The 16,025-nt window shown below is 29.7% G+C and overlaps 1 protein-coding gene across 2 annotated transcripts; it reads left to right on the top strand.

Annotated features, from left to right (window-relative positions):
- Nucleotides 1-6,873: 6,873 nt before the first annotated feature.
- On the top strand, nucleotides 6,874-11,689 carry LOC120088320 (U-box domain-containing protein 13-like). 2 transcript variants are annotated; one of them, XM_039045537.2, is made up of 5 exons: nucleotides 6,874-7,429; nucleotides 8,191-8,307; nucleotides 8,857-9,309; nucleotides 9,873-11,016; nucleotides 11,368-11,689. In XM_039045537.2, exons 1-4 carry the CDS (start codon nucleotides 7,157-7,159, stop codon nucleotides 11,010-11,012), a joined length of 1,983 nt encoding a protein of 660 aa, XP_038901465.1. In that variant the 5' UTR covers nucleotides 6,874-7,156; the 3' UTR covers nucleotides 11,013-11,016; nucleotides 11,368-11,689. The 2 variants fall into 2 exon arrangements, with proteins under 2 accessions (XP_038901465.1, XP_038901464.1); XM_039045536.2 differs by lacking the exon at nucleotides 11,368-11,689 and having other exon boundaries at nucleotides 9,873-11,347.
- The last annotated feature ends 4,336 nt before the right edge of the window (nucleotides 11,690-16,025 follow it).

Genomic DNA, 16,025 nt, shown 5'->3' with positions numbered 1-16,025 from the left:
TGCCTGAAGAAGCAGGCCACTGTTGGGCTTTACGTATAATTTAGGTTCATTATGATCGGCCCATGAGCCCACTAACTTGGAAATTGGTAGAGGAAATAGTTGTTTTATTTTTATTTAATTTTTCAAATTTTAGTCAAACAAAATAATATGTAGATTTGTTAAATTAACTCTTTACATTTTATAAAAGTTCTGTTAAATTTCTAAAATATTTTTACCTTAACATGATTCGTTGTATTTATAAATTTTTTAAAAAAGTTTATGAAATAAATAAGCATAAATTATTAAAAGTATGCTTGAACTCTAAAATAACAAGGTAAATCAAGAACAATACTGAAAGATAGTCTATTGATTTGCTTCTAATAGAGGGTTGAAAAAAAGTTACTTTTTAAGATTTGATTAAAATATATATATGTTTGTTGACTAGAGAATGCATATTATGCTTAGCCTCGACATATCATGGGCATGCTCGGGTCGATGAGCTCAATGGTTATTTAATTTAGTTTTAAAGAAAGTAGGTTCATTTTCGATCCTAAGAATTCTAACTTATCACATTTTTCTATTATCTAACTTAAATATCATAGTATGTGAAGTGACCACACTGGTATGTATATATATTCACTTACGTTCTAGGTCGCGTTTATTTATTTATTTTTTTAAAAAAAAGAAACCAATAACAAAACGATTCTCTAGGAATCTTTTTTCTTTAGTTCAATGTATTTGTTTGATAATAATAATAATCGTTGTACTTGAACATGTCAGAGCTTTAATAATCAACGTGTTTTTCTCTCTTTTTTTTTTAATAATAATAATAATAAATTGATTTTTTAACCCCAAAAAAGAGGGTGAACAATGGGTCTTTTACATTTATTCAGTCAAATCTCGGATCTATTTTAATTCAAATCCAGCCTAAAAATAAGACCGATTGATATGGACTCTAAAATGTACAACTTGAAACTTTAATTATTTAATAAATTCGAACAAAAAAAAAATGAATTAACTTTGAACATCTCTATTTATTTTATTAGATATTTATTTATTTCAATATATATATTGAAAAAAAGGCATTGAATGTCGGATTATTAAATCTCTAATAGAATGACAAAATGGTAAAATTGTTTACATGTTTTGGATTTTTACTTTTAGTAATCTTTTTTTATTATTTACGGTGTAGTCGTTTTAATTTGATAGTTATCCGATCGTTTTATTATTAGTATATATTTTTTTTGTTATATACTCAACATTTGTGCTACAATTTTGTTATGTTAAACATTTTTCCTTGTCATATGAATTATGATTTGTATTTCCTTTATTATCTATCCTGTTTTAGAATATTCGAACTTTTGATCTTTCGATTGAAAATATATTTTATAATTTATCGAGTTATGTTCGAGTTATAATCAACTTTAATTTAAATATAATCTAGATATATAATATTGCATGACTACCGTTCTCGATATTGAAATGAAACTAATTAAATCATTAAAAGTAATTTTAAGATGGATGATTTGGATGGCTTAATTTGGAAAGAGCAAGCCTTAGGGTGGTTGAAGGCAATTAAGGGAGCATTTAAATATTTGGTTGGCATTTCGTTTTGTTTTCTTATTTCTTTCTTTCTTTTTTTTTCCTCCCTAATTAAGGCATTTCGTCTTTATTAATTTGACTAATCATAAACAATAAATATTCAACGATACAATATGAAATCCACATTGCTCTTCCTAAAGAAACCAACACCACACCATTACATGGTAGAAAAAATGACCATTTAACCAATAAATAAATGATAAATATGTCAACATAACTAATAATTAATAATAATTAATGTATAATATTTGCATCGAAATCAAATGTTCGATTTTCTCACACTTATATTTATTATACTAAAAAAATATTTACAGGCAATGATGAATCAAAAGAACTCAATTTTGATCTAAAATATCTCTATAGAACGAAAAATCAAGTATTGAACTCTTAAATAACTAGTACAATTTAACATTTATGAAAAAAGAATGTACAAATCATCCATAAAACTATACATAAGTATTACTTCTGCAATCCAATAATCCTACCGACTATAGTGACTTCCAAAAATTTTAATGACATCCATAAAACTAAAGCAATTTGTTTTCTCAAATTTAAATGATGGCTTAACATTGATTAAAATTTTAAATAATAATAATAATAATAATTAGTATTATAGTTTTCTTAATTCAGATTTATTGACTGTAAAAACTTTTTTTTTTTTTTAAATAAAAGAGAACACATGGTATGATGGGGTCGGACCATGACTTCGAAAGTCATTATTCCATAGCAAGTTTAGACGAATGGCTCTAGAGTTAGATGTATATTGATGAAATATGCAAGCACGTCACACTATAAGAAATTATGCTCTTTCTAACGAAAAAATCATCGGAAAAAATAAAAAAAAAAAGTTAGAAAAGTCTTTCCCGATGCTTTTTTGACTGCTGGCCAGGTCGTCGGGAAAGGCCTTTCCCAATGCAAAAAAGTTCATTCGTCAGAAGAGATCGATCTCGCGACGCTTGGAATTGAAGGAGATATGTGACACTAAATTGTTAACATCGGCAAAAGTCATATCTTCCAACGCCAAAAATTGGTTTATCGGTGTCGGTAAATGATTGGATATATGGGGGAAAGCCTTTCCCGACCCCAATACCAATCTAGTTTGGTATCAAGAAAGGTTTCAAAAAATTTCTCTTTTTTTCTTTTTCTTTTTTTGGACACCTTAAAATTTGGTGTCGGGAATGGTTTTTTAATATATTTTTTTTTCTAATTTACTGAAAATCAAACCTACTATTTTTTTTTAAAAAAAATGAAACCAACTTGAATCTTACAAATTTAAATAAATAAACTAAAATCAACAAATTTTATATTTAATTAGTTTTTATTACATAACATACAATTTAGTTTTACAAAGTTAATTACAATTACATTTTATCCATGAACATAAACCTCAAAATATCTACATAATATACACAAAACATATCTTGATTTTTCCATACTTCTTGTTTGAACATAAAATCCAAGATACCTACAAAATATAAATAGCGCAACATTAATATACAATTTAAACATAACTATACATTTATCCATATAATTATTTAAAAATATAAATTAACAACAACGACAAAATTGATGCAAAATTGGACAATTAGTCCATTTTAGTCATTATTGTCAATCACAATAATTTAATATTGTTTATCAAATGTTGCAACTTACTTTTCAAATTTAAAATTAAAATATATTGAATATTAGTTTGCTTTATTTTGCAGCTATTTTTGTTTCTAATAACACATTCGACGACAAAACAACTATTTTAAAGAGCTACAATAAACTAAGTTTTAGCATTATGTAATTATTTTATCTAACAAAAATTGAAGGAAAAAAATCGTTAAACATGCTTAAAAAAAAAGACCAGCTATGATACTAGTTAAATAATAAATATATATGCATATATGTGTTTTTCCTCGATGGTCAAATATTGTTTTTATTGTATGTATAAGTATATAAATTCAAAGGACATCTACGTAAATATAGAATTATATAAATATATTTTAATGCGAACTTTGTATATATATAAAAAAAAAATTAAAACCTCATTTAATAACTATTTTGTTTTCATTTCGTTTAAAGTAAATCTATTTACTCTCAGTTTTTTTTACTATAATTTGCATATTTCCTAAATATAAGAGTTAAATTATTCGTCAAAACATTAAAAAAAAATCTTCAATTACTAATATTATTTAATTTTAAAAAAATTGCATAGTTTTTAGAACATGCATAAAAATAGACGACATAGTAATAAATTTAGAGTTTGAAGGAGGGTTTATAAGCTTATTTTTTTAAAATAAAAAACAAAATAATTAGACCCAAATATCCTAATAAATACACATTTAATTTATATTATTCAGTGAAATTTTATGCATTTTTTTTTAATCTTTATAAAAAAATGTCAAATAAAATGCTAATTTTAAGCTATATAGTTGATTTCCATTATAACTTCATTAAAGATAAAAATCAAACTTCACCATTTAAATCAAAGATAATGATATGATGTGACATATAAATATAAATGTGTTTGGTTTAACTTTTCAAATATTCAATTTTAAAAATAAATCATTTGAAAAAAAAAAAACTAAAACGTCCCCAGACAAAATTTTAAACACTTTTTTGGAGTGTACCTTTTACCAAAATAGATTAAGTAAAATTGATTTTTTTAATATATATATCTAACCAATCTAAACCGGCCTAATTAACAGACCAAATCAATAATGAGGAATAAAAAAACAATAGTTGAGCCACGTGCTTTTAATTTATTTCTACCTTCCAAAGTTCACGAATTAAACCTAATAACCGTGTTTCCTAGTCAAATTAACCCCTACTAAGCACTAACCTGTTTTTATTGAAAATTAACCCTACTAACCGTGTTTTTTAATTAAATTTAACTCTAAAGTTGCGAATTTATTGTTTTTTTAATAGGACAGAAAAATCAAATCTAAAAAATAGTTATGTATGTGTATTTACCATTTTTAGTCTCTAAATCTTGAAATGTAAGTGTGTTTGATCTTTAAATTTCTAAAATAATAAAAAAAATATGTATGTTTTTGTATATACCATACTGTGTTATATTCCTATTTGTTAATTCGTTTTCATCTTTATCTCGAAAATAAAAAAAACCTAGAAGACAATAAAAAAGAAAAAAAAATGTTGGTTAACTTGTTTTCAAAAACTATTCGAAAAAACAATTTTATAAAAATGACATACATTAAAAGACAACCAGATTTGTTTCCATTGTTTTAAAATATTATATTCCAAATTTAGAAAACACAGGATACTACATTTTCAAAAGTAAAAAAAAAAAAAAAAAAAAAAAAAAAATCAATGAGGAAGTTTCCCTCAAATAATTCACACATAATTATTAATTATTTAAAATTATATCAGTCTTTAAAAATAGAATTTACCAAACACATCATTTTTTATTGCATTTTCAAATTCACAATTAATTATAACTTTCACATTTTATATTCAGAAATAAAAATTTGAAATTAGAACCAAACACATTTTATACAGTGAAAATAAAGAATTTATTTAAGTGTTCTATAAAACTCTATGCTTCCAAAGATAAATTATCAGATGACGAACCATATGGGTCTATTTTTTAAAAATTAATTTTATAATTTAAAATATCATAAAATTATTTTAAATAACAATAATAATAATAACTTTCGATGAATTTTAAATATACTGTTATAAACTTTAGACTAGGAACATCTATACGTACTTAAAAATTCAGAGATTAAAAGAGGATTTTTGAAAAATTAAAGAATAAAAAATGTATAATTTTGAGATTAAAAAAAAAAGATTTGTCAAAATATTTAAATCTCCAACTAGATTTTAACCAACAAATATTATATAAATAAAACCGAGCGGTGTCCGAAAGCAATGGTTGGGGTGGGACGGAATGGAAAGGAAAATGAATCAAATTTAGCACTCAATTAATTACATTCAATTAATGTTGCCATCGGTAATTACTCTTTTTATTGTCAATACAGATAATGATTAGGTATTAGAGTTAAATGCACTGCAGAATGGCCCCCACAATTATTTTATTTGCAATTTGTACCAGACCCAGCCCAGTCAGCCAAGCCGACTTTTACCAATTCTTCAGCCGCGCCGCTGAAGTCGCCGGACTCCCAATTTTCACGGTCTGACCTTGACGACTGCTTGGCTAATTCACCAGCCGCCTGGTGGGGCCAGACTTCAAATTGCAAAAAAGGACTTTATTTTTAAGTCCACAAACTCCTCATTTATATCTAACTACTCTCTAAACTTTAAAAATTGCATAATAAACTTTTCAAATTTCAATTTTTTGTCCCTAAATTAAAACAATAAAATAGAATTAGTTTATGAATGTGTTGGCCTTTTTTCGTTTTTATTTTTTAAAATTATGTTTGGTTTTTTTTCCCTTAATTCTTAGCGAAGTTTTTAAAAATAAAACGAAATCTTTTAAGACTATATTTTAGATTTTTTTTTTAAAACTTTAATTGCATTTTGTAGTTCTTAAAGCTACCAAAAATTCATAAAGACAAAAAAGTCCCGACGAATTTGAAAATTTTGAAAACTCACATCACGAGGTTGGTTAAACAAGAGAATAATAGTTGTAAGATCTTATTGGAAAAAGTTTTAAAATTAAAAATTTTGTCAATCTTTTTCTTAATTTGACAATTACTTTTTTTTTTTTTTTTTTTTTTTTTTAACTAAGCATATAAAAATTACTTTTATTTCGTCCATGATGTGTTTTGTTATCCACTTATTTATAATGTTTTTAAAAACTTGTTATCCATTTATTTATAATGTTCTTAAAAACTTGTTAATTATGATTTGTTAGATAAAATTTAGGTTTTAAAAAATTAAACCTAAAAACTCTATATTTACCCATAAGTTTCTAAGTTTTATTTTTGACCTACTTTAATGCTTTTAAAAATCCAAACCATTTTGAAAAAAGATATAAAAAATAGAAAAATAAAAGAAAATATTTACACAAAAAAAGAAAAATTTTAATTTTATTTGATAGAGGCCGATAGAAGTCTAACATTATTTTTTTGTTATTTCGATAAATAATTTGATATTTTTTCTATTTGTGAAAATTTTTCTTTTAAAAATAAAATAAAAAAACATAATTTTCAAAAAATTTAATTTAAGGTGGTTGAAATGTTGATTTAAGAAACGTAAAAATCATCATTAAAAATGGAACCAAAACAAACCTAATTAAAAAAATAATAATAATAAAAACGAAGTTACCAAATTGGGTTTACACAAATTGGAAGTTTAATTACAAACTTTAAAAAAATTAGAATCGAATTAGGAGTGTAATTTAACAAAAAATATAGAGAAAAAAAGAAAATACTGCTCTCTTCCGGCATATCTTCCTTTCTCTTTCTTGAGTCTTCATCTTTCCTGTTAGAAGCATTCTCTCTCACGGGGCGATTATGGAGAGATGTTTTCAACATCACGGCGAGACTTGGCTGGCCAACACGCAAAGATTTTGGAGAATTTGATGCGATTTCTTTCCTTTGTTTGTTTCTGTTTGTTGTTGTAGGCGGTTATTTTGAGAGATTTTTTTTGTTTGGATTGAGAGATTATGGAGGAGGACAATAATGGCGGCTCCTTTCGGAGTTTGATCGACTTGGTGAACGATGTAGCTTCAATCTCAGACTACAGGTACGCGGTCAGAAAGCAGTATTGTAATTTAGCTAGGCGACTGAAGCTGTTGATCCCATTGTTTGAGGAGATGAGGGATATCAAGCAGCCGCTGCCTGATGATACCGTTAGAGCTCTTGCTTCGTTGAAAGAAGCTCTGGAATCGACCAAGGAGTTGCTTAGACAAGGGAGCGAGGGGAGCAAGATTTATCTGGTGCGTTTACTTCACTGTTTGTGTGTTGTTTGTTTAATTAGCGTGGTTTGTTCTGCTCTGTGATGTTGTGAATTGGTGAATTTCATTCGCAATTAGTGTTTTCTATGTTCTTGCTTTGGATGTCTGTTTGGCTAAGAGGAAAATCGAAGAATTTGAACGCGGATAATCGGCTATTGTTACTTTCAGAGCCTACTTACCTTCGTTTCCTTTTGTATTCGGAACATAGCATTTTGATTAGGTCGTAGATTGTGGTTTTACACTTCTGGAAATAATGTTTTGATGGTCGCCTTCCATTAAAAGAGATCACGGTTCACCACACTTGTGCTGATGCTTTATATTTAATTCGATCAGGCGACATTTATGCTACGATTGTTGTACAATAGGAACGTTGATTTGGGAAAATTCGAGTTCAAACGTTGGTCTAAATTAGCAGCCGATTTTGGGATTTTTTTTTTGGCAAGATCTTAAACATGTATTGAATCACAAATAATGCCTGTTACTGTGCGATTTTCGATTTCTTTAGGTTATACTTTATGTGATCTAGGCTTGAATTTAGCTTTGTGTGAATATATGATTTAGGTTGCGCCTAAATTTTAAATTTATTCTTAATTAATCATTATTGTTTTTCTGAATATTTGGAAAACCGACCTGAGACGAGTAAATCAAAGATAATTTCTCTTCTCCTTTTATGGTTTATCAACGCATTATTTTTTCTTGTTCTACTGCCCTTGATCTAAGATGTTTCTCAATTTAAACTGCAGGCCTTGGATAGAGAGCAAATCTTGAATCAATTTCACGAGGTGACAGCTAGACTAGAGCAAGCTCTGAATGAAATTTCACATGAAGATCTTGACATATCTGATGAAGTTAAGGAGCAGGTAGAGGATTTATCATCACTCTTTGTACTTAATATATTTGAAATGATGAAATAGGATCTTGATATATGACTAAGAGATCATGGGTTCAATCCATGACCACCTACATAAGATTTAATATCCTATGAGTTTCCTTGACACTAAAATGTCGTAGGGTTAGACAAATTATCCCGTGAGATTAGTTGAGGTGCACGTAGTTGGACCGAATACTCATGCATATCAAAAAAAATATCTTTGAAATGATTTCCTAAAAAGGAAACTGATGTTTAAGAATATTGTATTTCTTCACTTGTGAAACTTGTTTACTACTGCTTTTGAGTTTTGACTGTTGAAAGACTATAGCTTAGAATCTTGACCGATTCGTGTGTCATGGAAGTAGAAGCTTTACAATTATGTATGACCTCAGAGGTTTCATGAACTATGTTTTTCTTCCATAAGTTGTACCGGCAAAACTACCAAGGGACCCGACAGTTAAAAAAAGTATCATGAGGTTTGAATGCCCTATAAAAGTTTTGTACCGCTATATGCATATCTAACTTTTTCTGCATCCAGGTTGAGCTTGTTCTCTCTCAATTCAGAAGAGCTAGAGGAAGGAATGATACACAAGATGCCGAGGTGTATGTTAACCTCAACTCTCTATATAACAACAACAGAGACTCTGCTGATCCTTCTATCTTGAAAGTACTGGCTGAGAAGTTGCAACTGATTGTTATAGCTGATCTTACTCAAGAGTCTCTTGCTTTACATGAAATGGTTTTGGCTAGTGATGGAGATCCAGGGGGGCGATTTGAGAAAATGTCAATATTATTGAAGAAAATAAAAGATTTTATGCTAACTGAAAACCCTGAAATTGGTCTTTCTTCAAAAGAACAAAGTCATCCTCGCACTGGTGGACAAGTGTCTGCTGGTAAGAAAGATATAGTGTCCCTCCACATACCTGAAGACTTTCGGTGCCCCATATCCCTGGATTTGATGAAAGATCCCGTCATTGTCTCCACGGGACAGGTATTTACATATTCTGTTGCCTGATTCTTACCTCTGGTAGAACGTAAATTTTTTCTTTTCCAGATGAAGGAGGTTGCTACCACATATCCCTTTCCAATTATGTGGTTTTTTTTTTTTGTGCGCGTGTCCTTTTCCTTAGTTTGAGAACTAGGGATGTGAGATCAACTCTTTAACCTTAGGGAAGGCAGTAGGTGTACTTTGGTTGACCCAATTATGTAGTGTCTGCTAGATGCCACTTGATGAAAATTAGAACATGTAGAAAATTGTCTCACATTTTATTCAATTGTTGGGTTAAAAAGCTATTATTTATTGGAACCCTCAATTTAGTTCCTGAATCAACGAAGAATTTTCTTGGAGAATTGAGAGTCCAAGATAGAAAGCTGCATCAAGAATTGGTTTTATCTCATAGTCTTGGTTAGACTTGACTTACACATTGATATACGATGTGAAACTCTCAATTTAGTCTTCTATCGAATATTGCATCCATCACTTCTGAATAAAGCTTAACATGTTGATCTTGTTGCGAATAATTCCTAATGCAGTTTCCTTTTTCTTTCTGGTAGACCTATGAACGTGCGTTCATTGAGAAGTGGCTGGCAGATGGACACTCGACATGCCCGAAAACTCAACAAGTTCTCACTAGCAAAATTCTTACACCAAATTATGTTTTACGTAGTCTCATAGCTCAATGGTGCGAGGTCAATGGGATTGAACCACCACAACGTTCCAGCAGTTCTCAGCCCAGTAAGTTGACTCCGGCTGAACGCTCCAAGTATGAAGCTCTACTCCACAAACTCGCATCAGGCAACATTGAAGACAAGCGATCTGCTGCTGGTGAGATTCGCCTTCTAGCCAAACGCAATGCAAATAATCGTGTGGCCATTGCTGAAGCTGGTGCAATCCCTCTCCTCGTTGATCTCCTTTCAACAACAGACCCCCTCACTCAAGAACATGCTGTGACAGCGTTACTTAACCTTTCAATTTGTGATAATAATAAGAGAAGCATCATGTCCTGTAGGGCAGTGCCTGCGATAGTCCATGTGCTGAAGTGGGGGAGTATGGAAGCACGTGAAAATGCTGCTGCCACTCTTTTCAGTCTCTCGGTTGTAGACGAATATAAAATAATGATCGGCGCATCGGGAGCCATTCTGCCACTTATTGCGCTACTCAATGAAGGTACTCAAAGGGGGAAGAAGGATGCTGCAACCGCTCTTTTCAACTTGTGTTTCTTCCAAGGGAACAAGATAAAGGCAGTCAGGGGTGGTGTTGTTTCCATACTGGTGCAGCTGTTGACAGAATCTAGAATAGGGATGGTAGATGAGGCACTAGCAATTTTAGCCATACTAGCCAGCAATTCGGAAGGGCGGGCTGCGATTGGAGCAGCCGAATCTGTCCCCATTTTAGTAAATTTCATTGGAACAGGATCCCCTAGGAACAGGGAAAATGCAGCTGCAGTTTTGGTGCATCTTTGCATGGGAGACAAACGACATCTCGTCAAAGCGAAGGAGCTCGGAGTGATTGGTTTGCTTATGGATTTGGCAGAAAATGGCACGGACCGAGGTAAGCGAAAAGCAACACAATTGCTTGACCAAATAAACAGGTTTACAGAGCTGCAGAAAGAGGCTGAGGTTCAATCCCAGTCTCAAACCCAGCTGTTGCTACCGCCGCCACTACCTTCCACAATCGGCGACGTCGAAAGCTGACCAGGTTTTTTCTTCCCATTGTCTTTTCCATTGTCGAATTTCTTTCTTTCTTTTATCATACACAATGAAGGAAGGCAGCTCTGCTTTGTTCATGGAGGTGGAAGATCACCAGCCAAACTTAAATTTGTAAATTATAAATTCCTTCTTTTAATTTGCGTGAGAGGAACTTAAGTTCCATGGATGAATCATGAGACTATATTACTAGGAAGTAGAACTATATTCATCCTCAAAATCTTAAAAAAGAGAGATGGTTTGTAAATTGATTATTATAAACCGAATATAAACTGCAGTGTATTTGGGCAAATTAGCCAAAAAATTTTAATCACTTTTCTAAAGATTGTATTGCTGCTTCTAGAATTGGATTTGCCGGTGAAGGAAAATGGCAGCCGCCGGCCAAGAGCCCCGCCGTGCCGACACGTCGTGTTAAAATATTTTCTTGAAGACGATTGATGAAAATTGTGGGTAAGTAACGTATGATTTCTGGAAGTTGAGTGGACAAGTCAATGTACGACGCATCGCTTGGTACGTTGACTTGAATCTGAATTCCACTTTTTCCCTCCTTTTTGTTGGGACATTTCCTCCTATTAATTATCAATAATAATTATGTAAATTTTTTGCACATACAATAAGCAAATTAAATTTAGGTTTTAATACTATTTTGGTCATCATACTTCCAATTATGGTTCATGTTTTTGTAACTTTAGAAAAGGAGATTATTTTTATCTCTTCAAAGTAAAATAAAAATGAAAATGATTGGACCAAAGTAGTCACTTTTTAAAAGTATAAAGATCAAAATGAACTAAAATAAAAAATATAAGGATCATAATGAATATTTTTAATATATAGAGACTAAAATGAGTTAAAGTTGAAATTATTGAGATCAAAACGAACAATTTGAAAGTATAGTTACCAAATCGAACTACGACAAAAAAATATAGGGACTAAAATAGTATTTAAACCTTAAATTTTATTGGGATGAGTTTAAAGCCAAAGAAATAGAGATATTGGGTTACTGATGATGCCTTCTCATCCAGGTAATTAATCTATTTTGAAATGTTAATTACTTCATGCAATAGTAATTAATTTAATTAGAAACAAAAAGAGGAAAATTTGGCTTTTTATATAATCTTTTGCCTTTTCTTTTTCTTTTTCCTTGTCAAATGGTTTGGTGTTTATTTCATCATTTTCATTTTTCAAAACATCTTCATTTATTTATTTGACTAGAAGATCACCGTTCCACTCAACACGATTGGAATACCATTTGAACTTCTATTATTGTTATTATTTATTTAGAAAAGATAAAGTCATTAATTGAATAGATGATAGAATATTGAAAAAGTAATTTTACAGAAGACACTTTGCTTATATGATATATACCCTAAATTTAGATAGATTTTATAGAATTTTTGTCCCTTTTCTTTTTAGAACACCACACTACAGAGAAGATTTGAAACTTTCGCCAATGAACAGGTATTTATTGATATTAATAAGTTAGCCTCAAGCTGGCTAACCTTAAGAACAAAAATGACTTAAATGAAAACTTACATTTTTATGATAATTTCTCTATTATTTTTTCTGGGTATAAGATGAAAAGCCAAAATTTTATTGCAATACAATGGATGATTAATATATAGAAAAAAACTTGAGTGTAATTTGGGTGCATCTTGTTGCACCTAATTAAAAATTGTCATGTGACAATTTGTATTCTTTAAAAAATTATTTTTTATGCGTTGAGGAAGGAACACAGGAAAAGGCTGCATCTAATTGTTGCTCTTAATATATTAGATATTTAATTTAATAGTCGAAACACTCTTTTGGTATAAGAAAAATGGAGGAAGAGACAGGGAGATAGAGTGGGAAATTGGCTTTTAAAGGAAAAAGGCAAAGCAAGAACAATATAGGATTAGGTATAAAAGAAAAAGAAGAAAAAAAGAAAAGAAAAGAAAAGAAAAGAGAGCGTAAGCGTGTGGGTCAGTGTTAGAAAAAGCCATAAATTTCTGTGCCCATAATTTCCTTTGATTGCTCTCTATCTATCCCTCACTGCCCACTCCCCTTCTCTTTGCTTTTATCTCTCTTTCATTTCCTTTCTTTTCTCTGTCACCCATTTCCATTCACATCTTTCCAAAATCCAATCACACTAAACACTCTCTCTTCTACCAAAACAAACCTTCCTTCCTCATCCATCGTAACAATGAACATCAAATAATTGACACGTTTCAGTCCATACAAAAAATTACGTGAAAAACTTTAAAAAACGAACAAAATCACGATCCACTAGAAAAAAATTCATATATTCACACAATGTTCTCTCATCAACTAAAATTACAAGGGTCCTCTCTCAAAACTTTTGAACTAACACACTCAAACGTAAAATGTTTTCTAACTATCATGAAACCAAAACCATAAACTTCTTTTAAAGTATTTGTAGCCCATAACTTTTCAATTTAGTTGGATTTATTAACTAGGTAAACCAATTTTACAATAGTTTGTTAAGGAGTAAGATATTGTTTACATCATTTATTTCCCCTATCTCTATATACTCCAGAAGTACTTGTATTTATGGGTGTTCATGGGTTGGGTTGAGTTGGGTTGAAAGACTTTTTAGACCCAACGTAATTGTTCGGGTTGTAAATTTCTTCAACCCAAATAATCCTTATTAAAAAATGTACCCAACCCAACCTAACCATGAAATATTTGGGTTGGATTGGGTTGGTTCGAGTTAATCAGGTCATTTATTTAAAATTTTGTTCTAAAAAGAAGTAAAACGTAAATATGTAAAAATCTAATTTAATTATTTTCATACATTGAATTAAGATTAATAACTCAATTTCAATTTATATAGTAAAAATTTTCTTTTTAAAGTACAAAGAAGCTACTTGTAAGAGTTGTTGGAGAATAAATTATTAAAAAAATATTAGAATAAAATAAAATTAAAATCAATATATATATAAATAATTGTGTGATGAGGAACAAAAAAAAAATTTTAAGTTAATAATAAATTCTGATTGGTTCGAGTTAGTTTGGGTTATATTAGGTGAACCTATGAACCAACCCAACCCATAAAATTTTCATTTATTTAAACCCAACCTAACCCAAATGAGTTGATAACCTAACCCAACTCGCACGGATTAGGTTGGGTTGATCGATTTTTTCGGGTCATCGGGTTTTTTTGAACATCACTACTTGTATTATATATATGAGTTGTTAATAAATAATACTTATTCCTTCTTCCTGTCTCTCTTTCTTTTCCTTTTTTTAATATTTGTGGATGTCCTTAACAACTTATGAACATTTCAACTAATCTCATGGGACAACTTGTCTAATCCAACAACATTTAAGTCGGAAAGAAACTCGTAAGACATATTAAGCATAAAGGAAACTTATAAGATATTAAATCCTAGGCAGATGACCACTGACTACCATGAATTGAACGGCCCATGATCTCTAAGTTCTAAGGTCATTCCTCCTATTACTTTTATCTTAGTATTTGTCACGTCATTTAATGATATATTATTTTATTTTATGAATTAAGATACTATCCTCTTAACAAACCACACACTCACATTTTTTCCTTTATTTTTTTTTTCTTTAGTTTGCCACTTTATTCCCTTCCCCTTCCCTTGTGTTGGCAGCTTTTGTTTTTCCTCTTTTGCAAAAAAAAAAAAAAAAAAAAAAAAAAAAAAAAAAAAAAAAAAAGGCACTTTCAAATTCCCACTCCAAAAACCAAATCCCAGCTCAAAGCTCAATCAAACCCCTTACTCTTATTTTTATATATATTTGAATTAAAGTTGGCAGAATCTTCCTTCTCTCTCTCACTCTTTTTTTTTCCCTTTTATTTTACGTCCTCGTCATACCATGCATTCAATTAATATATTTATGTGTTTTTGGATAAAAAGTATAATGGAACAACCAAACAATTAATACATCATCATATTCATATGAGACAGAGACACACACACACATGTTTTTCTTCTAGAATTTACTCATTCATTTATTCACTACTACTTTCTTTTTTCTTTTTTCAATATATAGACTAGGAATATTATACCATAATTTATGGAACTATATAGTAATATCCTTAATTTCTTCGTACATTTTTGTTTTCTTCCTCTCATCTTACCTACCTATCAAAATAACCAACAACCCACATTTTTTTTCATTTACTTTATTCGCGTCAACGTTTAAGAATAGAAACCCTATCGATTTAGGGTTTTCAAATATACGAGTATCTTGTGCCAACTTAACTAGTTAAGATATACGTCTTTGACTAAGATATTACAAACTCATATTTTCTTATTTATATATATTTTTTCTTTAAAAGACATTGGTTATGTAATTTCTTCGATAAAAGATTATATTTCTAATAATTCATAAATTTAAACTTGAAACTAAAATTTACCCTTTTTATTTTTTTTTTTCTTTTGGGGAAATCTCCATTTCCAAATTCTATCTCTCTAATTATTAAAACATATAGGGAAAATATCAAGTTGTATCCTAAATTTTGGAGGTTATACTAATTTAAACATTGAACTAATAATTATATCGATTTAAACATTGAACTTTAGGGATTGTATCAATTTAGACCTTGAATTTTGAGAGTTGTATCAATTTAAATCCAAACTAATAATTGTATCAATTTAAACACTGAACTTTCATAAGTATATCAATTTAAACCTTGAACTTTCATGAATATATCAATTTAAATCATGAACTTTTATAAGTATATTAATTTAAACCCTGAACTTTCATAAATGTCTAAATAAAACATAATGGACGATTTAAATTGATAGAATTATGAAGTTCATGGTTTAAATTGATATACTTATAAATGATCATGATTTAAATTGATACAATTATTAGTTTGAGGTTTAAATTGATACAATCTCCAAAGTTGAGGATTTAAATTGATATAATTATTAGTTTAGGGTTTAAAGTGATACAACCCCAAAGTTCAGAGGTATAAATTGATATTTGCCCAAACATATAATAATAATGATAAGAGTTCATACAATC

This window comes from Benincasa hispida, chromosome 10, assembly GCF_027475165.1.
Source record: "Benincasa hispida cultivar pf3 chromosome 10, pf3_genome.v1.1, whole genome shotgun sequence".
NCBI lineage: Eukaryota > Viridiplantae > Streptophyta > Magnoliopsida > Cucurbitales > Cucurbitaceae > Benincasa > Benincasa hispida.
The sequence above is the reverse complement of the archived record's forward strand: the minus strand, read 5'-3'. Positions and strand labels throughout refer to the sequence as shown.

What these genes read in the sequence shown, in the direction of transcription:
- LOC120088320 (XM_039045537.2), top strand. Translation starts at nt 7,157, where the DNA reads ATGGAGGAGGACAATAATGGCGGCTCCTTTCGGAGTTTGATCGACTTG. An exon ending in CTGATGAAGTTAAGGAGCAG is followed by an intron (nt 8,308 to 8,856) that starts GTAGAGGATTTA and finishes TTCTGCATCCAG; the next exon opens with GTTGAGCTTGTTCTCTCTCA. An exon ending in TCATTGTCTCCACGGGACAG is followed by an intron (nt 9,310 to 9,872) that starts GTATTTACATAT and finishes TCTTTCTGGTAG; the next exon opens with ACCTATGAACGTGCGTTCAT.